Consider the following 25,064-nt stretch of genomic DNA (forward strand, 5'->3'; position numbering starts at 1 on the left):
CACATATGATGCGATTCATGTGTATAAGCCCTAATGCCATGGAAAGCAAATGGAGATTCTCCTAAACTTCAGTGGTAGAGGCCTGTGTTTTTAGTGCAAAAGATCGCGAGTTGATGTGTGTGTGCTGTTACTTGAACTGCAAGAATTGTATATGATCATGGAATATTATGGTATCAAACCTTGGGATACGTATGCTGTCTGGCCCTCAAAATCTTCACTAGTTCATAATAATGATGGTTGTTTTCACTTACTAAAAATGGGATAAGCAATGGGGAAAATGTGCAAAGCCTATTATGATTAGAGTAGGTTTCCAACTGCATTTAACTGTAGGTTTAACCACTATATGATTAGAGTAGGTTTCCAACTGCATTTCTCAAGATAACAAGTAGGTGAATATATAATGTTAGGGCTTGAATGAAACTTTAGGCTCAGGCTGTTTATGAGTCAGACCTGAGTCACAATTCTTTTCCAGACCCCTCTTTGCTTCCAAAAGGAAGTAATTCACTGTCCTGTAATTCAGCTATTTAATCCCTTCATCAAGTGAGTAAAGTGCGTTTTATGTCCCTACATCATTCTGGCTCAGCTCGGAGGAGAAAAGATTCTGAGTCCGAAGGGTGTGTAGTGGAGGATTCAGAGCTGAGGGACATGATTCTGAGCAATAGAGAGGCTAGGTAAGAAGAGGTGGATTCTCCTCCTGAGGACAGGGAGGAATGTGGTGTGTTTCTGACTTGGTGAGGGGTTTGAGGAAGCTGAGAAGGTTTAGGAAGTTTTTAGCTGGAAGAGAGGATGGGAAGGTGGGAGATTCAATTAAAAGGTGTAGGAAAAGTGGTGTGTTAAGGTAAGACAGAGATTGCAGGGGGAGAATGTGAGATCAGACGAGAACAGAAAAGGCATGACTGAGAAACAAACTGTTTTCTCCCACCCTGCCTTTTACAGAAAAGTGTCCCAGTTCTTTGAGCTGAAAAGTGTGAGAGGGAAGCAGGCATTCCTTTTAATTCCCTCATCTACTGCCAAGCTCCCTCATCCATTGCCAACACAGTTCTCTGTGATCCCCTTGACCTCAGCTTTTTCACTTTGAAAATATGATCAGCTTGCAGGATAGAGGGGCAGGTTGCAGATATTCATCTCCAGTCCCACTACTTATTTGGGTACCAGCTGCCAATGCCATAGAGTACACAAGCAGCTGGTTTTTTTTATTTGTAGTTTACAGACGGACCTGTGGATTAGCATTTCTCTGGAGCATGTGAGAATGTACTGCTCTGGCACAGGGCAGCTTTGTGAGATTTATAATAAATAGCTATGGTGAACCATTCCATAGTCTACTCTGGCACATGACTTCCTGTCCTTCGGTTAACCACCACTGCCAATTCAAGGTATTAGTACAATATAAAGTTGCTTTAGTCTCTTTAGGAGACTAGTTGAAACTTTTGAAGTACAGTACTTAATAGCACTAAAGTTTATCCTGATTAGAGTAAGGTTTAAAAAACAAAAGCACCTAGTTTTAAAGAGTTATGAGAAACTGCAAATAAATAAACATTTTCATGTGGTGAGAACTTAACAGTGCACAGTGATCACTGCACAACAACTTCAAGAAATACTTTAATGAAAAACTGCTTGCTATTGAAAATACACTTCTCTTTTTAAAGCTACAGGCTAGGATTAACCCCTTTCCTTCCTACCCAACTCCCCCCAGTCCCTCAAGGACAGTCACATGAGGGAACAGAATCCTGATCCCCAAGAGATAAGAGAATTCTTTTGGCTGCAGACAGAGCAACAGTGGGAGTAGGAGGGAAGGAATCAGAGAGGGTTTCCCTATTTCTACCCACTCCTCCGAGCCTGAATTTAAGCCCTAGGGACTCCTGAGGAGAGACCCATGGGGTAGGAGCCTCAACCATCAACCTGAGACATGAAGCCAGACCTCCAGAAGGCCAAGGACAGACACAGAGTTGCACCTTCACAGCCCTGAGTCCCTCCCTCTGGAATCTGGAGTATCATTTTAGCTGACAAAAATTAAATAAAGAGACCCAAAAAACCATTGAAGTGGGACTAGGTGTTACTCTCTCAATGAGCCTGGGTTATGGGTCAGAGGAGAATTTGGCATAACAGGGGAATTTAGTATTTTTAATCTTTTTTTAATGGTGTTGATCCACTGGCACATGTGTACTTGCAGGTAAATGGGGCCTTTCAAAACTAGAAAATAAGTGAGGGATAAGTTTATATCTATATCTTAAAAAGGAACTATTGTATTACCAACTGCAAATGTGCAAACATAATAAATCAGGCCCTGAAAAATCATGACATTGACTTTTTGCATTCTTTTTATTTAAATTCTTGCTTTTAAATCTTTAGGATTTATTTGGTCATGTTTTAAGCTTTTTTTCTGCAGCCATAAGGGCTAGAAACTTGCAATTTTTTAAATGAAAGTTGAGATTCTCACATGACTCCAGGAGTTAGGGCTTTAAAAACAAGCCAAATATCATGAGTGATAGAATTGCAAGAGTTGGCAACACAGGAACTAACGTGGCATATGCCTATGATCATCCTTACCATTTTGTTTATATAATTTATCTCCCTTCTTTCTACTCAATATCTGTCTTTTTATACTCTGAATTCTGTGAGGGTGGGGACCATTTTTTCTTCTAGATGTACAGACCCTCATCCTGATTGTGGCTTTGGGGTACTGCCACAATATAAGTAACAAAGCTGCAAAAGTTGGAGAGCTGATAGATAAAAAGTCTACCTTGAAACAGTGGGCTGTAAAATCTGTAGAAACCAGTGTATCTTGGAAGACAGAGGTAGCATTTATGGACAGAAAAAATTGACAATTTTATAAAAGACCTTAGTTATGCCTTAGAGAACAGGAGAAACCTGAGGTCAGTCTGGTTTCCATATGAACAGATTCACTAGAACTGGTAGGAAAAAGTCTGTCTAGTGTGACAAAGCTCTGTACTTGCCTCCATGGGTCCCGCATCTCCTAGCAAATTTCGCTAGCCTCAGAGGCTCACTGTGACCCTCCACGGAACCCTTCTTTCTCTAGAGACAAGGGTCACAGTCTATTGAGCCATTTTCATCATAAGCCAGCGAGGGAGGTGAGGAGAAGTTATCCTTCCTCGCACAGTCTCCGTTGTCTCCCAGTCTCAGTGATTAATCAGGGGGCAAAGGTGGGGAGGGGGAGCCCAGGCCCATCCTCTACTTCGGGCTCCAGCCCCGGGACCCTAATAGTATCAGCTATGGTAACTGACCTTTTAGAAACATGACGTGTATAATTCCCTGGGCTACTTCCCCCACAGCAGCCCTCAATTCCTCAAGCTCCACTTCACCCTTAACTCAGAGCCTCCTTCCTGGTGCCTGATATGGTGTGTACTACTCAGCCTCTCCAACCGCACAACTTCTTCCCACAGCTTCTGACATGCATTCCCACCTGACTGACTGGGAGGCTTTTAACTAGTTTCAGCCAGCCCCTGATTGGCTTCAGGTGTCCCAATCAACCTAGCCTTCTCCCTGCCTTCTGGAAAGTTCTTCATTGGCCCCAGGTGTCTTAATTGACCTGGAGCAGCTGCCATTTCACTTATCCTGGAACCAGGGATTTGTTTAGCCTGGAGCTAATATATTTATCTCCCACTACTCTTCCATAGCCATCTGGCCTTGCCCCGTCACACTAGTAAAAAAAAAAAAAAAAAAAAAAAAAAGGAAACATCTTTTCAGGATGCAGTGTTTGTGTCAGAAGAGAAGCTGTCATATGTTCCCATCACTGCATTCTCCTATATATGCCACTGAACTGATTAATTCAAATCATTTTTGTGAGTGCTTTCCAGGATGCTTCTCAACTTTATATGCTAATAGGATCATTATGATTTTCTTTCCTTATCAAGAATGCAAATATTAGTTGCAGTATTTTTATCTCAGCACCCTAACTCTATGAGAACCATTGTGAAATGGTGTATCATTTGTCTGGTTATGACTGTTGGTTGTGTGGAATAGAAGGATGAGGCAAAGCTCCTACTTTATAGTTCCCTTTGTGTTCGTGTCATAGTGGGCACCATCCACCACAGTTCTGCAGTGATAACTTATTTCAGAGTAGCAGCCGTGTTAGTCTGTATTCGCAAAAAGAAAAGGAGTACCCGTGGCACCTTAGAGACTAGCAAATTTATTAGAGCATAAGCTTTCGTGAGCTACAGCTCACTTCATCGGATGCATTTGGTGGAAAAAGCAGAGGAGAGATTTATATACACACACACACACACACAGAGAACATGAAACAATGGGTTTATCATACACACTGTAAGGAGAGTGATCACTTAAGATAAGCCATCACCAGCAGCGGGGGGGGGGGGGGGGAGGAGGAAAACCTTTCATGGTGACAAGCAAGGTAGGCTAATTCCAGCAGTTAACAAGAATATCAGAGGAACAGTGGGGGGTGGGGTGGGAGGGAGAAATACCATGGGGAAATAGTTTTACTTTGTGTAATGACTCATCCATTCCCAGTCTCTATTCAAGCCTAAGTTAATTGTATCCAGTTTGCAAATTAATTCCAATTCAGCAGTCTCTCGTTGGAGTCTGTTTTTGAAGCTTTTTTGTTGAAGTATATCCACTCTTAGGTCTGTGATCGAGTGACCAGAGAGATTGAAGTGTTCTCCAACTGGTTTTTGAATGTTATAATTCTTGACGTCTGATTTGTGTCCATTCATTCCTTTACGTAGAGACTGTCCAGTTTGGCCAATGTACATGGCAGAGGGGCATTGCTGGCACATGATGGCATATATCACATTGGTAGATGCGCAGGTGAACGAGCCTCTGATAGTGTGGCTGATGTGATTAGGCCCTATGATGGTATCCCCTGAATAGATATGTGGACAGAGTTGGCAACGGGCTTTGTTGCAAGGATAGGTTCCTGGGTTAGTGGTTCTGTTGTGTGGTGTGTGGTTGCTGGTGAGTATTTGCTTCAGATTGGGGGGCTGTCTGTAAGCAAGGACTGGTCTGTCTCCCAAGATCTGTGAGAGTGATGGGTCGTCCTTGAGGATAGGTTGTAGATCCTTGATGATGCGTTGGAGAGGTTTTAGTTGGGGGCTGAAGGTGATGGCTAGTGGCGTTCTGTTGTTTTCTTTGTTGGGCCTGTCCTGTAGTAGGTTCAGCTCACGAAAGCTTATGCTCAAATAAATTTGTTAGTCTCTAAGGTGCCACAAGTACTCCTTTTCTTTTTGCGGATACGGACTAACACGGCTGCTACTCAACAACTTAAAAAGAAATACATTCTGATCCTGGGCCTCACTCAGTTGGTGCACAAAGGCCCTAAACACTGTGGATCAAGCCTCCAGGGATCTTCAGGTGATCTAGAACCCCTGTTGTGGCTCCATGCCACCCTCTCCCAACAGGTGGCTTAGGACCATGGCCAGAGGAAGGGAACAAGAGCAGGATTCCATATGCCCTAAAGATCCTTGGGTGCTATTTCTAGCCCTAGGGCTCTTGCCAGGTGTTGCAGCTTCAATTTGCACCAGTGACTGGCCTATTACGGAGTGATGCCAGGATCGGGGGAGAGCAATGGACACTTTTGGACTCTTGCTTCCTCACCTGCACCAAGTGTTCCTAGGCTGCAGCTGAGGATCTAGCTTATAGAGTGAAGAAGTGTTGTGGCTGTTTGATAGGGTGCCACTTTATACTCAGGGAGTGCTGGGCACTAAGGAGGACATGCAGGATTTAGTTGCAGCAGAGTGGCATGAAGTAAACCATTCAACCCACCATTGAACTCTGGCAGACAAGCAGCTTCCAGGCCATGTAATTTGTTCAGTAAGTTTCAGGAATGTGGGTGGAGGCTAACATTTCATTCTTTTTGTACTTCCAGCTTACGTGGTCATTCCCAGTGCTGAAGTTGCAGTGTTTAAACCCTGGTGCTGATGGAGGAGTTGTTGCCCTGTTCAGAATAAAATCTGGTTTTCCCTTTTCCTTTTAAAAAAAAATAGGAAGTTGCCTATCAAAGACTATTTTAAGGTTGCGGCATTACAGTTGCGAGGTCCAGTACTCAGGCATGAGGAAATGCCAGAGGTAACATTCCCAGTGTTGGAGGAAATGGGGGTTCTGTAATTAAAAACCTTCTCTTAATGCCTGTGCAAAAAGAAGCCTGAATTATAATTGCACAGGCATCCTTAACTCAGCTATTTCCTAACGTTTGAGGGCTTGACTATGCAACCTTTATTACATTCTTTTCATGTCAGGGCTTTTTTATGTAATTATTTATATAGTGTCCTAGAGTCCGCTAAATATCGTATCATTTAAGCTATATTTCCAGAAATGGGAGCGAGAACTCCCCTAATTGCTATGGAATTCATTTGTGGATATCAAAAGAGGACAACTACAATCAATGTGGGGACGTCATCATGATATTATTGTTTTACATGTGGAGTATACCATCCACAGGTGCTGCCTTTTGTTTGTGCCAGTGGGTGCTTCTCTCCACTCCCTCCCCTCTGTGCAAGTGGCAGGCGGGGTCTCAGGGAGAAGAGGCTGATCAGGGGTGGGGCCTCAGGGTGGAGTGTAGGCGGGGCCTTCGGGGGAAGAGGCCAAGTGGGGGCAGGGTCTCAGGGCAGAGTGACAGGTGGGGCCTTGGGGGGAAGAGGTGGAGCACGGCCTCAGGGCCGGAGCATAGGCAGAGCAGGGGGGCGTGGCCAGATTAATCTGGCCCTGCGGGTGCTGAGCACCCCCTATTTTTTCTTGGTGGGTGTTTGAGCCCCAGAGCACTGATGGAGTTGATGCCTATTATGCCACCAATTTACTATGTTGCCTTTGCTAGGAAATGAATGCTTCAGATGGAAGGTAAACCACTGTTTCCGTATAATGTGGAAGTTCGACAGTGCAGAGCTGCTGCTTTTCATTCCTGGAAGCATACAACTGAAACATGAAAAAGAAAAGTTTTGAAAGGATACATTTCATAATTATTGATGCACTCTGGTGCTACAGTTGTGCACCTGACTTGTAAAATGTCAAGAAGAGGCTGTGTTAGACATTATTGTGTAATGTTGTATCCAGTGGGAGCAGATGAAGTGATGATTGTCTGGGAATGACAAAATGATTTAGAATCTCCAATATGTACTGCAACCCACCTGGCAGAAGTAATGTCCTGTGCTGGCAGGCTCAGGTTAAAGCAAGCCAGTTTAGCTGATAAGAAGACCAGACCAAGATTATTTTAAAAAAGGGAAAATAAATTTTATCATAGTTTTTTTTTTTTAACAAAGATGTGTGGCATAATGCATACAATGAAACATAGTCATTACTCAAGCCTTTTAAATGACTGACTTTAATTTTATCAGGGCTTTGCAGATTCCTTCATTTGAAAGATATTCAGAGGGTAAACAGCAATTGAAAGCAGACCGGCTTTGACTGGGATAAATGTCCATTTCCTATCACTATAGAACTGATAGTTCAGTAGCGTCTAAATAATGCAATGCCGCAGACTCTCTCTGATTATTGCACAGTAATAAGACCAGTGTTTATTGCAGAACCCAGTTTATTCATTTCAACAAACTCCAGCTTGTAAAATAAGATGCTTTCAATTCAGCTGCAGAATCAAAACAGCTTAAAATAAAAGGAAAAAAAGAGACAAAAGTCCAAAAAAGGTTATAGCATCCCAATGTGGAAATGCTAAAACAGACATGAAAATATAACCAAGAGACAAGTAACACTAGAATTACAGAGAAGAAAAAACACAGAGAGTAAATTATAATGAAATTAACATGACAATAGATTTGTTTTAAATCAAGAAAGAATGCAACAAGAGACCATGGAGGGATAAAGGGGAATATGAATAAACAGACATAAAAACAGGAGCAAAACAGTAAAAGGAAGATGATCATGGTAAAATCCAGCCAGTGTAAATATATTTAGGTATTTTATTGGATTTTTTTAATTGATCTCTAATCCCCATCTGTTCTAGCAACAAAATTATCATTAAGCAAAAGCTTTCTTCTCTGGAGCCACCAGGTTTGTCTTAAAGCTACAGTGTTTGTACCGTCTGCATTCAGCTGCAGCTTTGCAACCCATTATTTCCTCTACCAATTTTCTCTCTTATTTTAACTGTATGTGAATTTGGTGGCATTTGTCAAAGAGAAGGACATTTTTACTATGATTGATAAGTACATATAATGGTCAGACACTAGGCAGGCTCCTAGCCGTAATTTGATCAATGCAGAGATTCAGTTGCCATCTATTAGTCCATTTTCAGATTCCACACTCAATACCCTTATAAAAATTATAACTTTAGGAAATGAGAAGAGAGAGAAGGGGGAACACAAAGAGGGGGAAAGCCTTGCAAACGGGATGGGGGGAGTGCAAACTGAGAAAAGAGAGTCAAACCTTTTTTACACAATTGTAGCATGGAGACCTATTATACTAGTACAATCTTTTAACTCTACCCCAGCTACATTGTCCAGCAATGCCAGAAGGACAGGAAACATTGGATGTAGTTTTAATTAGGCTGCAGCTTTATTCTTAAATATCTGGGAGTATCTGACAGGTAAAATAGTGCAGGTAATTCCATATACATTTATAGAGATGTGGGGCTGCTGTCAGACCTCCCCTTTTCCATCCTGGTTCCACCCAGCCCACTGCTGGGACCATGCCACTCCCACTTGTAGGAAAGTTAATGTGGGCTGTAAAGAAGGGGTGGTTGACTATGTCCCATACCAGTCATAGGAGCTCTGAATCCTCTTTTTCTGCTCCTTTAAAGGATGCCTTCTTTAAATCCTTTACCAATCAATTGTATCAAAGTGATCTTTTTTATCTCTAATCCCCATCTGTTTTGTTTTATATTTATATGTATCCATTCATATGGAGTTAACTGAATTGGACATCCACCACAAGCTTCCATAATGAGTTGCGACATGATAGCCTAACCCCAATTTTCTTACCCCATCAGATCCCTAACTTGCTGTGTGGTAGTGAACTCCTCCCACACACCACACCCTGCCTCAGCCATTCTGGCAGTGAAGGAAAATTCCTTCCCAGCCCCCCGAGGAAAGGAGTGACTAGTGTAATGGCCATCTCATATAATGAAGAAACCTGGTATTTTAACTACTTCCATGGCTGGGAGGGTGGGTGCTGCTAGCCTGGTCCAGATTAAAGAGGGCTTTCCCTGAACTGCCCTGAGAATAAATATGTCCCTTTTCCCTTCTCATCAGTTGGCGGGAAAGGAGGCAGCATCTCCCACACGCCAATCCCGTCTGCCTGTACTGCTTCCTGTCTCTTTAGCTGGAACAGATAATTCTTTCAGGGAGGGGCATCTTAAAGAGGCACCATGCCCCTTGCTACCAGCCTGCTGGACAGCCCCATCCCTGCAGTTAAAGGGAGCAATTCACCTTCTCCATCCAGCTGGACAAAGGGCCCCACCGCTTAATTCACAACATTCCTGCTATTGCTCTAGAGTTTCTCTTAAGCAAGGATTAATTTATTGTCCTGCGTTGTGGCATGGTACTTTTGTAAAAAGCAAAAACTGTGGGCTAGGATGAAGCCATTGGATATTGGTATTCCCTTGTGACTTGAGCCACCATTTGAACTCTGATCTCTAGTGGCTAATGGTCAGTGTGTTTAACCCATGACACCACTTTCAGCCTCTCAGTTTCTTTTCAGTGGTGTTGCATTTTAATGTCAACATCAGTTTAGATGAAACGACAAGCCTTATTTGGTGGTTTGACCTCTAAATGTGATAGTGTCAAAATGTTCTTTTCGCCAAGAAATATTGCATCAAAAACAATCACTTTACATTAAAAAAAATAAACCAAATATTTCTTCTGGAAAATAGATTTTGTAAGTTTTATTTTGTTTAATGGTTTAGCTGGCGAGGCAGTCATTTTCCTGTTTACTGAACCTAGCATAAATCTTTCTTTTCTTCAGAACCAAGAGTTATTTTCTGTAGTGACTCATTATTGGCTTTTAGCCAGTAGTGTTATTTTATATGACAGTGAAAAATCTCTAACACTAGACACAAAAGAACCACTATTTAAGAAGGTGAGAAAAGATAGCATTAAAATGATTGTACATGTTTGAAATGATAGATTTCAAGTCTGATCGTCTGCTATGGGAATTGTTCCATTTCATTTCTGTAGTCCTCACTAGGCCAAATTCTGCCATAATATACAGTGTGTGCAACATATTTTAACTTGGATTTAAGGATTACGTAAAATAGCAGCTGTTTCTTTGAAGAGCTAAGGAAATGTAACTTTCTCCTACATCCACATCACTCTGCTTGTGTGATACTCCATGGAGATTGCTGTGCATACCATAATGTACAAAGCCACTAAGGCAAATGATTAAACAAGCAATTTGCACATATGTATATTCCTTTAGGAAGGTATAAAATATAAAGAAAAATATTCATTCTGGGGGCATCATGCTGGTTTAAATCAAGAGTAATTCCAATAAAGTCAAAGGAGTTACTCCAGTTTAAAAGCAGTGTAACTGATCAGATTCCGATCCAGTGTGTTCTAGCTGAACATAGGCAGCTTATATTTATGCAACTCTAAGTTTAAAATTAGAGCTGAGCAGAGGAAGGTAAATCCAGTTCATGGAGGATTTGGGGATTTTGAAATTTGGTTCTGATTAGGAATGAAATTTTGAAATCCTCCATGAACGGGAATGAAGCCTGAGCTCCAGGCAGTTTTCCTTGGAGGCTGCCTTGGAGTCACAGAAACTAGTAGCCTGGGCTTCCAAGGAGCTGTAATCTCAGAAGCCAGGACTCCCAGGGCTGCCAGGTTCCTGGCTTCCCATCATCCTGCCAGGTGAGCTGTTAAGGATCTGGGAACCTGGACGCCTGGACTGCCAATTTATGTTTAATATTGGTCTAGACTGTACCCAGTTACCCTCTGGATGCCCGGGGGAAACAGGGGTGGGATTGCAAGGAACCCTCTTATGTCCCTACACAACAACTGGACATAACTAAAGTCTCTGTGTTTCCCCAAGAACAAAACTGTTTCTTTCATTTACACCTTGGCCCCACCACAAACCGGTGCCCAGGCATGAATGGATATAGCACCCATCCTGCACACAGTTAGCACTATATTATAATCACCATATACCCATATTACAAATGTAGCAATAGTGAAGCAGTCACAAGATTAGTGCAGTGTCAAGTTTAGGAGGCAGGCGTATCCCAAGCGTATACAACAACCAAAGTAAAAAATCATTGTCAGTCCAAAAATGTCAATAAAAAAAAATTAAAATTTAAATCTTAGTTTTAAAAATAAGAAAATCTTGCAATATCGATGCTCATCCTCATCTATGTCTTTTTCCCTTTCCCTAATTCTGGTCACACACGAAGGAAACAATTATTTGACTACATTAGCTTGCTCTAGGGCCATTTTGAATTTATACATGACATGGCTCATCATGCTTTCTCTGTGGCTAATGGAAGTGAAATAGGAGACGCCAAGAGGGCTCACAGTGGGGGAAAAAAGTTTAGTTTGGCCCAGTGGCTAACTGAAAGTTCTGTGGTTGGGAGTGAAGAAGGGGGAGAGGGTGCGGTTTGATGCTGATTTAAAGGCAGGGATGGTTAACTCTGTACTTGCCATTAGTTAACTGAGGACTGTATGTCAGAAGCAGATTGAGTTGCTTCTTGTATAGACAGAAGTTGAAATTTGATTTCCTATGGTGTGCTGGTGGTATTTTTACATTTTTTATATGCGTACTGTGTCCACAATCCCATCTATTTTCTCTGGCTATTCTGTAAGGGAAGGGCTTGATGAAAGTCTGAGTCTGCGGGGCAGGAGGGTGGGAAGGTTTGTGGAAGTTCTGCAGGGTATTGAGTTTTGTTTGATGTTATTAGGTTAGCTACCAATTATTATATTGGGTTCCCATAACTTGTGTTGGGGTGCCTAGGGCTTTAGGTAGGTACTGCTTTAAATATATTTGTATAGACTGAAATAAACAAACACATGGGATTATTCTGTCTGCATTTCCATTATCACAAAAAGTTCCTGGCAGTGATTAGTAATTTGGCTTATCATAGGAAGTTTTCTGATATTTAATCGGCCTTTTAAATTACTTTATTGAAATTGTATCTGGCATTTAAGAGGTTAACTTTCACATGAGGAGGGTAAATTTAATACTTTTAGCTGAAGCATTTATTTGTGATTAAAAGTAGTTTTACCATTTATCAAATCCCACTCTAAATACCTTGAATGAGGTATTGCCAATAAAATGGGTTGACAAAGGATTGCGGGATTCTAAAAGAGAACTGCAGAACACTGTTTGACATCCATGCAGCTTCCTCATTATGGAACATTAGTAACTTTGCTTTAGGGAAAATAGCAGCTTTCAGCATTGAGTTATTCAAATACATCAAGCCCTTCATTGAAAATACAGCTCACTGAGCTCTTATCACCTCTACATTTGAAGGTCAGGGGCCTGATTCTTCACTGCCTTGCACTGGTGGTGTCATTTACACCTGTGCAAAGGTGGTGTATAATGCTATTACATCAGAGAGGTAGTATTTTACATCCACTTTGCACAAGTGCAAATGACTGCACAAGTAGAGAATCAGACTCAAGGTGGAGATATTCAAATCAAATTGAAGGCACTGGAAATAAGCATTTGCATTAGTTCTAATTGTTTTGAGTTTTACATGTACGGTCCTTAATGTAATGTAAAGTTCTATAGCCTGAGATGCAGCACTTTGTCATCTAGACATGTTCCTGGTAAATTAGACCTGCCCTGTATGAACATCTAAAAGGAAAAAATCTTTGCCTGTTCCTTATTTCCTGAGTTAAATGAGCTACGACCACAGTCCCAGGGTGCAGAAACATAGGCAGTACTATAGTTCATTCCACAGCATTACGAGTATAGGTATTAGGGACACTGGAATGCGTTACCTAGGGAGGTGGTAGAATCTCCTTCCTTAGAGGTTTTTAAGGTCAGGCTTGACAAAGCCCTGGCTGGGATGATTTAACTGGGACTTGGTCCTGCTTTGAGCAGGGGGTTGGACTAGATGACCTTCTGGGGTCCCTTCCAACCCTGATATTCTATGATTCTATGATTCTATGATTCTAGGGAGTAATGAGTTGGAAATCCTAGGGGCAAAACTGGAAGAGTTAAAACCATCCCACTCCAGGGTGACTCTCCCATCTGAACTTGCTAATAGCAGAAGACATTTTATCAGGCAGGATAGATTAGGATTGTGTACTGGGATGGAAGGATTCTAAACGCTGGTTTATCTGTTTCTCTCTCTTTCTCTTCCTGTTTTCACTATGAGGATGCCCCTTGCCTGGATGGATAGGAATGGTTATCTCCCTAGTTCAGGTAGGAGTTGGATGGCTCTTAGAAACATAGCACTTCTTTGAAATACGCTACTGCTAATTAGTCAGCAAGCAATTAGTCCAAGCAAATTAATTGTATGCTTTTAATGTGGAACTTCAGAACTTTATGGCTCACGGGATTTATTCAGTGACTTCTACAATCGCCTGTCTTCAGAATAAAATGAATAGCTCCAGGTTAGGAGAGGCTTTTTTAAGAAATGCCTTCAAAACTCCTCCCACCCCTGCTGGTGGAGACTTAACACATTGCCCAGAGAGCATATTTGACCTCTATCCTGGAGGGTGTCTCCTTCACATCATAATTTGTGTATCCCCAGTTGCCCAAATCTTAAGAGGAAAGCAACAGTGACTTTGAAGGAAGCAACTCATCTGCCTTTCAACTGAAAGTAATGTGCTGTGAGAACTGTGTAACCACAGCAGTGGGAAGGGTAATTAGGAGTGTTCTCCTTCATTAACTTGACTTCAAGTGATCTGACTCTTGGCTTTATACTACAAGCTGCACAGACCTACCTGGAGCTGTTAGAGCAATTAAAGTTCACTTCAAGACAGTAAAATACCAGGATTCCATATATCTATATAATGAAGGCTAAGAAATCTTCATTCATTTCCTTATATATCTGCCTGATATTATGATTACTGTTATTTATTATTTGTATTATTCCAATAATGCCCAAAGGCCACAGTCCGGATTGGGCCTTATTTTGTACTTTGCCCTCAAACACACAAGGAAACATATTCCCTGACCAGATAGAGTCTAGTCTAATTTAGAGTTTACAGTCTAATTTGCTGTTGAATCAGAAGCTTGCCTTGCACATCTTTTGTGGAGATTTTTTTTTTTACTTACAAAACAGGTCCAAAAGAGACTATGAGGTTGATTTTTCTGCTGCCTTCCAACTTTGCTAGTCATATATACCTGTGCAGAGGGCAAAGTGAGTGTAAATCACCACCAGATCAAATGATGACATTTTACACTCATTTTGCAAAGATGTAAGTGATTATGCAAGGCACAAGGCAATGGACAATCAAGTCCATAGAGGTGTACACATAAATCTCTCTTTCCTTTCAGTTGTAGGGGTTTGGTTGGTTCTGTTTAGTTCATTTTCCTGTGTTGTTTTTTTAGTACAGTGTTCCTGTGTGAAGGCCTGGTCAAAGAAATAGGGTTTTGCCTTTGGTTCTGCTGATGGTTTTAGGATCACCTTGGTCTCTTCCAGGAGTGAGCTCCAGGTTTATGAATTAGTTACAGAGAAAGTTCGGTCTCCTGCATGCATGAATTTCACTCTTAGGGTCAACAGTTCTGTGTTTCACTGAACATTGCTGTTGTGCTAATTATGCAGCGTAAAGCTGTAAATTGGGGATGTCTGGGAGAATAGGAGAAGTGCTCCTGTTTGAGCTGAAATTCACTGGAGAGCCAGTGAAACACCTTGGAATCATGCTCTCTACAGCCTATGTTGTTGAGCAGTCAGGCTGTTGTATTCTTGATCAATTTTAACTTTTACAAGATCAGCAATTTCATACCTAGGAATAGAGAATCACAGTAACCAAACCAAGAGCCATGAATGCCTCGATCATTGTGCCAAAATCTGAATCTGTCAGGAAGGGGTGCAGTCTTCTTGCCACCATCAATGGAAAAGGGTAATTTCTGTGGCAATGGCTATTCGGGTATTCAGAAACATTGAGAAATTCAGTTGTACACCAAGGTTGAAGTTTGCCTTAACAATCCGAGGGCAATGTTATAGAGCTGACAGGTTTCCCTCTCCCCACCAGTGCCACCTCAGCCAAATCTCAGGCAGACATTGGATATTGAGAGATTTCTTTGCATCTCATATGAAAGTGATGTAATGCAGGATGTCATCTGTGGATTGCTGACAAATAGTAGTGTCATTTTTTCTGAATCTCAGTCATCCAAAGCTCCTTGTTATCCTAAATAAGGTCATGCCCATTTGATTTATTGATTTTGAAAATTCTCTCAGTTATCTCAGCATCCTCAACGTCCCCCACTCGATTGGGATAATTGAGATTTCACTAAAAGAAAAGGAGTACTTGTGGCACCTGGCACCTTAGAGACTAACAAATTTATTAGAGCATAAGCTTTTGTGAGCTACAGCTCACATCCGATGAAGTGAGCTTTAGCTCACGAAAGCTTATGCTCTAATAAATTTGTTAGTCTCTAAGGTGCCACAAGTACTCCTTTTCTTTTTGTGAATACAGACTAACACGGCTGCTACTCTGAAACCTGAGATTTCACTGTATGGCTTGTACAGAAATATTGTTTGCAATTGTTTTTAATTCATGGACTGGCTATGTTTAACATCTTTCTTTAATCATTAAGGATCAGATCCCTCCATTCAAATTGGAGAGTACATTCTCCACAAATGGTCTCACTGAAGTCAGTGAGCGCATATGTAGTATAAGGTGCTATTCAACATGAGTAGAAGGATCAGAATCTGGCCCTACATGAAAGTAGGCAAACTTTTGTAAAGACATTTTGTACACCTTCCTCCCCTTCATCCAGAAAAGAGTTTGGATTCAGTAAAAGCTACATTCAGCATCCACATATGCTGGGTTGGGTTTTGATTGGGGGGAAAAAAGCCCATCCCATTTTATTTCCAGGTTTAGTGAAATCTGCAGGCATCTCAGCAGAAGGGAGAAAATAACATTTGCAACTTCTTGTTTGGGAAATGCCAATTTGTAATTAATGAAGGGCCAAACCTCAGAAGCATTTGGGTGAATCTCCAGATTACAAACAGGGCTTGTCTGATGGATTTACATTCTATTCTAGTGGCTGATACTACACTAAGTTTTTCCTACCAACAGATAAAAGGCAAAAAGTAAATTAAATAGTGAAGCCAAGGCTGGAAGTCTTGACTAGTAGGTGAACTCTCTTTCTATTCTTCTTGTTTCACAAAATGTCTTTCCATTATCAGCAGTGATTTTATATTTATTTCCAGTTTACTGATGAACATATTCAATAGCTTCAGGCCTAGTACTATACTATACTATGTGGAATCCCATGAGAAACACCCCCATTCAATGATGATTCCCAATAGCAACTACTTTTGGAGATCTGTCAGTTAGCCATTTCTTAATCCATTTAATATATATAGCCAAATGCAAAGATATACCTCTAGCAACAAGGCAGGCAAGGCCATTCCTACAGAACAGGGTACTGTATACCAGAAAGTAATGCATCCAGAAAGGAATGCATCCGATGAAGTGAGCTGTAGCTCACGAAAGCTTATGCTCAAATACATTTGTTAGTCTCTAAGGTGCCACAAGTACTCCTTTTCTTTTTTGCGAATACAAACTAACACGGCTGCTACTCTGAAACCAGAAAGTAATGACTCTGAAGAGGATTTAGCAGTAATAGTGGACAAGCATCTCAACATGCTGTGACAGAAAGGGCTAATGTGATCCTTGGATGTGTAAACAGGAGACAAGGGAGGCAAATTTCCCTCTGTATGCAGCACTGGTGAGACCAATACTGCCCTACTGTATCCAGTACTGCTGTCCATATTTTTAAAAGAATGTTGAAAAGTATAAGAGGGTGCACAAAAGAACACAAAAAAAAAGATGCAAGGCTGGAGAAAATACGGTACGTTGAAAGATGCAAAGAGCTCAAACTGTTTAGTTTATCAAAAAGAAGACTGAGAGATGATTTGATTGCAGTGTATAAGTACTTTTATGGGGAGAAAACACTGAGTGCCAAAAATGCTCTTTAATCTAGTAAAACAGCATAACAAGAACCAGTGACTGGAAGCTTTCAGAGTAGCAGTGGAGTTAGTCTGTATTCGCAAAAAGAAAAGGAGTACTTGTGGCACCTTAGAGACTAACAAATTTATTTGAGCATAAGCTTTCGTGAGCTACAGCTTACAAGCTGAAACCAGACAAATTCAAATCAGAAATAAGGCACAGTTTTTAACAGCGAGAGTGATTGATGCTTGAAACAAAATATAAAGTAGTGAACTCTCCATTTCTTGATTTTTTCAGATCAAGACTGGATATCTTTCTGCAAGATATGCTTCAGTGAAACACAAGTTGGACTCAATACAGGGTGAAATGTAATGGCCTGTGATATGTAGGAGGTCAGACTAAATGACCTAATGGTCCTTTCTGGCCTTAAACTACATGAATCTCTGAAATCTCTTTCTTCCCCCTAGCCCCCTTTATATAGAAACAAAAAGAGTTGTGATCATATAATTATGTGCACAGGCACAAAGGGGCCAATTTAAGGTTGTACAAGCAACCTTAATTCTGGGATTTCCTAGCATTGATGCTTGACTTTCCAACCTTAATAATGTTCTTTTAATATTGTTTGTATATGTGTAATTCACACAATATATAGATTTACCTATCCTTATTTTAAAACTCAATGTAACAGTCTCTGTGTGGTTTATTGGCTCAAAATTAAAATATTAAAACAAAATGGTCAGGGAGAGAAGGAGCCAAGCATCTGTAAAAGGCAAAAGGCCATCATAATTACCAAGATCCTAGACCATCCTAGATAGGGATTATAGACATGCTTCTGGATTTATGTAGTCATAGGTCAATGAAATCGATGCACTAAGCTGATTCTTTCAGTCTCTCAATTGCATTCATATATGGTGAGATTGAGAGTGTGCTCTATGGATTCCACAATTGAACCTCTAGCCCCTTAAAGTGAAGAGATCAGCAACTTTACAGTCATTTGAAAGGATTATAGTGGCTGGTTTATTTTGGTTAGTTAGTTTTTCAGTGGAAATTTGGTTAAGGATTGTATTTTGAAAAGAAGAATAAAATAACAAATGATTAGATAGGAAGAAAGAAAAAGAAACACAGATTCTTTCTCTCCCTTCTCTGCTCCCAGGCCTTCCTCTCCACTGCGAGGGCTGGCCTCTCTACTCTGAAATGTTTCTTATTCTCACTGGAGCCAAAGAAAACAGGAATAACAGGGGAATGAGTCACACTTGGGCAAGTACTGGTGTAGAACAATGCTGTTTGGTGATGGACAGTGATGACAGAACAGCTAACTGTGGGGGCTGCTTATGAACCTTTCTGGTTTGTTTTTTGTATTTAGAATTTGCCTTTTCAGTCCATCAATGTTGATCCTGCAGGTTATGCATTCTGGAAATAGCTATAAATGCCCAAGAGCATTTGGACTACCTGAACTGTAATTTCCAGTGCTTTCTATCATCCTTTAGCATGTTCCCTACATTCTCTGCTTAAATGCATCCCCAGGCCCTCCTTTCTCACAAATTTTTTTTTTATTTTATTCACAGATGTGGAAAAGAATGGGAAGGAAATCGTTGCCACATCAAGGTTAATCCTCCCCCAGCTTCAGCTTCCATTTCCCTTCAAAATGGTAGGTCAGGTGAAAAGACATTAACAGCACTCAAGCCATTCTTTTAGTGTTTCCCTTTGCTTATTTATCTCTTTCTTTGGTCTGACTTTGCAGATATTTGGATTGGCGTGGGCATTGCATTAGCTTTCCTACTGATCAAAATCACAGTTGCTGTGTTGTGTTTCCTTTGGAAGAAGAAAGTGCCAAGAACGTAAGTGAAGCCTTTTATTGTGTGCAAAAGCAGACAAAAATGTGCCACAAAGCAACAGCTAACTGCCCAGTTTCTGTGGTTTCACCTTTTAAATCTCCTCTCAGTCTGTTTGCCTTAAATATGCAGCTATAAACATAAAACCTGGCTTTGCACCACAAGCTGACCTTAGTGGACCTCAAACTGAAAACAGCTAAATGCATCTTGATTGCTTAGAGTACCTTAAATGCAAGATTGTGTGGTTATCACTGAATTACAGAGCCCCAGGATCCATAACAGCTCAGAAACGCCCATCTTCTTTTACTTGATGTTTAAATGGGAGGACCTAGGAGACATCTGTGGTTTCTCAAAACTTCCAAGGCCAAATTCAATTCTCAGATGCACACCTCCAACTCCCCAGGAAGCCAGCAGGCACTGTGTGTACTTCAGAGAGCAGAATTTTGCCCTAAATGTTTTCTAAAATATTTGTGAAACATTGAAGAACTTTTGTTTTCAAAGCATCCCCCTCCATGTGAAAATTACTCTGCATGGAATAGAAACTTTTTTCTAACAAAAAGGATTAGTTCAGAAAGACTGAATATCTTTATTCATTTATTTAAAGAATAGACAAATAAGAATCCAAACAAGATTTGTGGAACTATTAAGCTGTGTGCTCTCTTCTCTTTCACCATTCACATGGCTTTTACCACTTCCCCCATCCTCTTCTCCTCTCTCCACACCCACACTCATCTAGATTGTGAGCACCTTGGAGCCTGGGCCCTATCTATCATGTGCCTTTTGTGCGGTTGGTGCTGTGCAAATAAAAGCAATCTCTTGCTGGCATGCCAAAATATAAAATGACTCCACCATAATTATCAAAGGAGAAAGGAAAAACATTGCAAGGATGGTTGAAATAAAGAAGTGCTGTTTCTATAATGCTGCTACATAGGTTCTTTTTAACCAGTCGTTCACTTTCTCATAATCTTTGAAAAATACCCCTCAGACTCACAGATCATTGACAGGTCTTTTGGGGTTACCTTAGCAACACTCTTTGCCTTTTCTGTTCCTCTTCTCTCAACCCTCCTTTCCATTCCTACAGTCCAGTCTCTCCCTCTCTCTCTCTCTTTGCATTTGCTGGATTTCTTGTTCTCTCTCTCTTTCTTTCTACTGCCAGTTGCCTCTCCTCTCTATAGTGTCAATTCTCTCACACACACACACACACAGAGACAACTAGCTACCAGGGTCTCTCTTTATTGTCAACTCCTATTGCTCTTCTGCCTTGTCCACGTCATTTTGTATTGTAAGACTCCCCTCACCCTCAGTTTCTCTTCTCCAGGCTTCATCTTCAAAAGCCACCTCATCTCCTTCATGCTCCTGCTTTACTGCAGACCTTTTTCAGTTCACGGCTGCCCCTCTCTCTCAACCCCACTGCTAAACACTGCAAACTTATGGACTGAGACTTTTGCTGAGGAGACCCCACTAATCAACATTCCACCATAACTAGGAAACAGCATGGTCTCCTGGACACAGCAGTGAGCTATGAACTAAGAACATTTTTGTTCTAATCCTGGCTTTGCTACTAACTTGCTGTATGGCCTCACCTAACTACTCTGTTTCTGTTTCCTCCTCTAAAGTGTGAATAATAAAATTTCATTATCTTACTTCATTGGGCATTGAGGTTTAATTCACTCCAGTTTGTACAGCCCTCTGAGGTTCTTAGATAGAAGGCACTATAGAAATGTGAGATGAATCGTGCTACCCTCAGTGTCACCTAAAGCTGACTGATTTTTTTAAAATTTCTATGAACATTTGTGCAAAAATGTTTTGGTATTTTTCCCAAAACATGTTTACTGTTAATTTGACTGGCTGTAGTGTAAAGTATTATTTATTGTTATGCTACTTCTCTTACTTCCTAAACTTGTCCTTCTACCTGCTTTAGATGGTTTAAGGGTTACTGAACTTTTACCCACTTGTCTTCTAGCTTCCCAGCCAGGATTTAAGGAACAGAATCCTCCCCCCTTATTTTAATTAATAAGCTGACAAAAGATGCCAGAATGACAGCTCTAGAATCTTCTTTTTTCTACACAATGAGGTACCACCATGAAATGACAATAGCAGGCAAGCAGGCAGCCTTTTTGTTCTCTGTTTGAACAGCACCTAGCACAATGTGATTCTGGTCCATGATTGGGGTTCCTAAGCTCTATGGTAATACAGATAATAATGATCGTAATAAGTGCAGGATTCCCCACACTGCCCTCTGCATGTATCTCAGCTGTGACCTGGGGATGAAAAGTTAGACAGTTCAGTCTCCAGGGCCTAATTAGTCCTTGACCTGTCTGCTGTGATTTCCAAAAAGATAGCTTGTGATGGTGGAGGCTTTTCTGATTTAGAGTGCTATCTGTTATGAATGAGACAGAGATTACCAACTCACTTCACATACAGCATCAAACCACCATTAGACAGCAATTGTTTTAGGTCACTATTAACAGGCAGCTGATTTGGACCAAAAATCCGGATGCACAGGTCACTGTAGCCATGAAATCATGAGGACATTGTTTCAAACTTCATCCAGGCAGCAACTCCATATTCTGAAAGGTGTGTTCAGCACCCAGCAAATTTTGGTAAATAATAATAATGTGCCAATAAATAATAATAATTATAAGTGATTTGTGCTTGTATAAGCTTGTAAAGTGCTCAATGTGATAGGACCACACAGAGACCTGAGATGTTACTCCTGCTTTTAAAGAAGAGGATTTGATGCAGCAGAGGCATTTAAGTGACTGAAGGGTTAACTGCACTTGATACTTTATCACAGCTTGGTTTCATTACAAAGACCAATGTCCACTTTGCACCTTTCATGGAGTGATGTGATTTTGCACTAGGTGTTAGGCACAGGAGAAGTGTTGTACTCTAAGAGAAGAATCCTTCATTCTTTATTCAGAATGAGTTTGGCCTGAGTGATCAGTGCACAATTGGGCCCCTGTTTATATAATGTCTATTAGGTTAAACATGTTCAGGCTCTCATACCATTATGGGGCTGCATATTCAGACATTTGCAGCTGCTCCTCCTCAGACACTCCCATAAGCTTTTGTGTTTGTTCCCATAGCACTTTACAGGAGACAGTGGATCTATCAGTACCTCAAAGGAACTAGCACAGGATTGTGCACAATGGTTTGTAGCACTGTTCTAGCATCTGATGGAGACTCGCTGCAAGTAACGCAGCATATCTTGTTTATAAGAAGAGCAGCTACAGGGAACAGGAATAGGCCTGTACCCTTAGACAGCTGCTGGGTTAAGGGTTATGACTCACATGATGAGACCTGTTGGATTAAATTGTATCATTCTTCTCCTAATGGACAAAAGCAGCCAGCCCCATGGCTTGACAGCTGTGTATATCACTGCCACAACGCCATTCCAATATGGCAGTGACTACAAGGATCTCAATTAGGGTTGTGGGCAACTTTTGTAGAGAGAGAAACCCCAAACCTTGAGGAAACCTGACAGGTTCCCACATTCCTGCTTGTGCTCCAGAGATGAGGTGCTTAGGCTCAGTGCAAGGCTGCCAGCCATGATCCTTTTTCTGTGGCAGATGCCCTTCCTGAATGAATGGAAGCAAGGCACTAAGATGGCTTCCAGTTCTTTGCAGTTGTCCACCCAAGCTTGATTTTTTTCCCCTCCCGGATAAATGTTAAACAATTACTAGAAAATCCTTTTCAAGCTGCTCAGATGTGTTTATTTGCCACTGTCTATTGCACTGCCAATGTCCCTAGTTCTTCTGATTCTATTTATTATCCATCCTTTGCCTGGCCCACTAGTGACAGTGTTAGTGTACCTTGGGAGATGTTGTTCCTATCAGTCCCAGTGAGCACAGAACTCCAATCCTCCTGGAATTTGTCAGCAGCATCACTACTAGGCAGGTATCAAAAAGTAAACAGACTCAGAAACTTTGGGGAAATGGGTTAGAGGAGACAATGGCAGGAGATGGAGGCCGTTCTTTTGGAAAGAAGGAGAGGGGAGGTATGGTCTTGTGGTAAAAGCACAAGACGGAAGTCAACAGGCATGTAGCTCTTCTCCATAAGCTGTTTTATCAGCCTATGAAAGCACTCCAAATGCCACCTTTGTTTCTATAGGAGCTATTTCCACCACCACTGTATTTTCCTGGAGAGGACAGTCTATGCCATAGTAAGAAGATCTTGGTTTATTCTTGACTTTTTTCAGAAATTATATTTCTGACGGCTATTACACTTAGGACAGAGAATACAATGTAACTAGAGGAGAGAAAACCAGGAGATCACTCAGTCTTTAAGTTGAACATGACCAAGATGAGAGATGCAAAGGCCTTTTTTAAAAAAAATACAAAGTAGCAAAAAATAACTGAAAAGGAAATGAAGTACAGAACCAGGCAGACAAGACAGTATATTAGCAGCCTAATCAAGCAAGAAACCCAGATGTACAGTAATTCTAAACCAATCACCATAACTGTCTTTTGAGTCTACCCAGATTGCACCCTGACATACATTTCCTCTGCAGAATGGCATGACTACACTATATTTTTTAAATCTACATTGTGTGTAAAAAGCTTTGTGAATATTTTAAGAACTGAGACCTTTCGTTAGATTTACAGTTTGAAACATCTATAAAGTATGTGTTCAAGAGATAAGTGTAATTAGAATTGAATCGTTTGTCTTTTAGCTGTTTTTGTTTGTTTGTTTTATTTTTTTGGTTATAAGTGTGGTAAAATTCAATTGAGGGCACACTCTTATAACATAGACTGCATAGCATTGTATGTTGTATTCTAGCTAAAACTGACAGTGTTTGGTTTTGCAGTCAAGATTGAATTTTGAATTGTTACATCCAAACCAATTAAATCCAGATACATTGATTTTTCCATTAAAAAAGCCTTATGCAACTCAACGATCTCTTTAAACACTGACAAGTGTTTTTATCATCAATGCAACTTTCTCCCATCTCTGATTAGAGTGTGATGCTATTCATGGTGAGTGGAATCTGTACAAAAGCAACAGCTGCTGCTCTGTCATGGAAATGAGTTTGGCAAAAGTATCACCCATGTGATCTGGTTTGCAACCCAAGATGATTAATTCTTTCCTTTCCTTTTTGTGGTAGCTCTGGTTATGTTAGAAAACTCAATTCCATCTGAGCTGTTTCACCCATACCTGTGGCTTAGTTTGTTTTTCCTAAAAATCCAACCATTTGGCATTTTTTCCCCCTAATTGATCCCTTCTTTTTCCAAAAAGAGGAGGAGTACTTGTGGCACCTTAGAGACTAACACATTTATTTGAGCATAAGCTTTCGTGAGCTACAGCTTACTTCATTGGATGCAACTTCTTTTTCCAATTTTGTTAATCTGAGATTCTACATGGCTGCGTTTTATATACTTGACCTATGGATTTATTATTTTGGACTATGATATTTGTGAGTGATAAGTTGGTTTACCCTTTACTGTAGAGGGCTGACACAAGATATGTAACTTAATTCCCATCGTGAGACCTTGTGATGGACATACAGCTCATGGCTGCAGCTTTCAACGAGAGTAATGTCAAGTAACAGCAAGCATTACAAGAATGAGATTAACTCAAGTCACTGCTATATATTTAGTGAAATTGACTGCTCAAGAAGTTTAAAATTAGGGTGTAAACTGATGACCAGCTGGCATCAGGAAGAATTTTCATCTTCTGTGTAATACTGCAGTTCTATGCCTCTCTGTGCAGCATCCACGTTAATAACAGGATGCTGAAGTGAATGAACTGCTGTCTGTTCTAGTATGACAATCCTTATATTCCTAATTAGCCAAAGGTATAATACACCATGTTCACATTATGGGATATGGGTCCAAATTTGCAAAGTAACATCAGTTTGGCATCCATTTTTGCCAGCACAGCAAAAAGAGTTAACCCCTGCGCTTCCAGTGTGGGGCCATTCTGCCCCATCACAGAGTGTCTTACTTAAACAAAATAACAAAAAAAGATGTGCAGGCAAGCATCTTGTAATACAGTTGATGGATTCAAGCAACTACACACATAGGTGACAGGTTTTTACACATGAAAATCCACTCTGTCCACTTTTAAGTAATCTCAAAATAAGATGATGGGGTTTTTTTAAGTATAACTACAAGTTGTTTACTGGGAAGGTGATTTAAAAAATCCATTCATTTCAACATTACAAGTTGCCAGCTAAGACTATGGGTAAGATTTGTTTTTTAACCAATGGGAGTTAGGAACCTAAATCCCTTTTAAAATTTGGTTGCAC

General features: G+C 40.7%; 1 protein-coding gene across 1 annotated transcript in view; it reads left to right on the top strand.

Annotated features, from left to right (window-relative positions):
- The window catches only part of MALRD1 (MAM and LDL receptor class A domain containing 1), a 481,748-nt gene that overhangs the window by 451,700 nt on the left and 4,984 nt on the right, over window positions 1–25,064 (top strand). Inside the window, 2 exon segments of the mRNA XM_043509412.1 lie at window positions 18,548–18,630; window positions 18,724–18,820. Coding sequence (XP_043365347.1) covers window positions 18,548–18,630; window positions 18,724–18,820 — 180 coding nt within the window.

The sequence above is a fragment of the Dermochelys coriacea genome, chromosome 2 (genome assembly GCF_009764565.3).
Source record: "Dermochelys coriacea isolate rDerCor1 chromosome 2, rDerCor1.pri.v4, whole genome shotgun sequence".
NCBI lineage: Eukaryota > Metazoa > Chordata > Testudines > Dermochelyidae > Dermochelys > Dermochelys coriacea.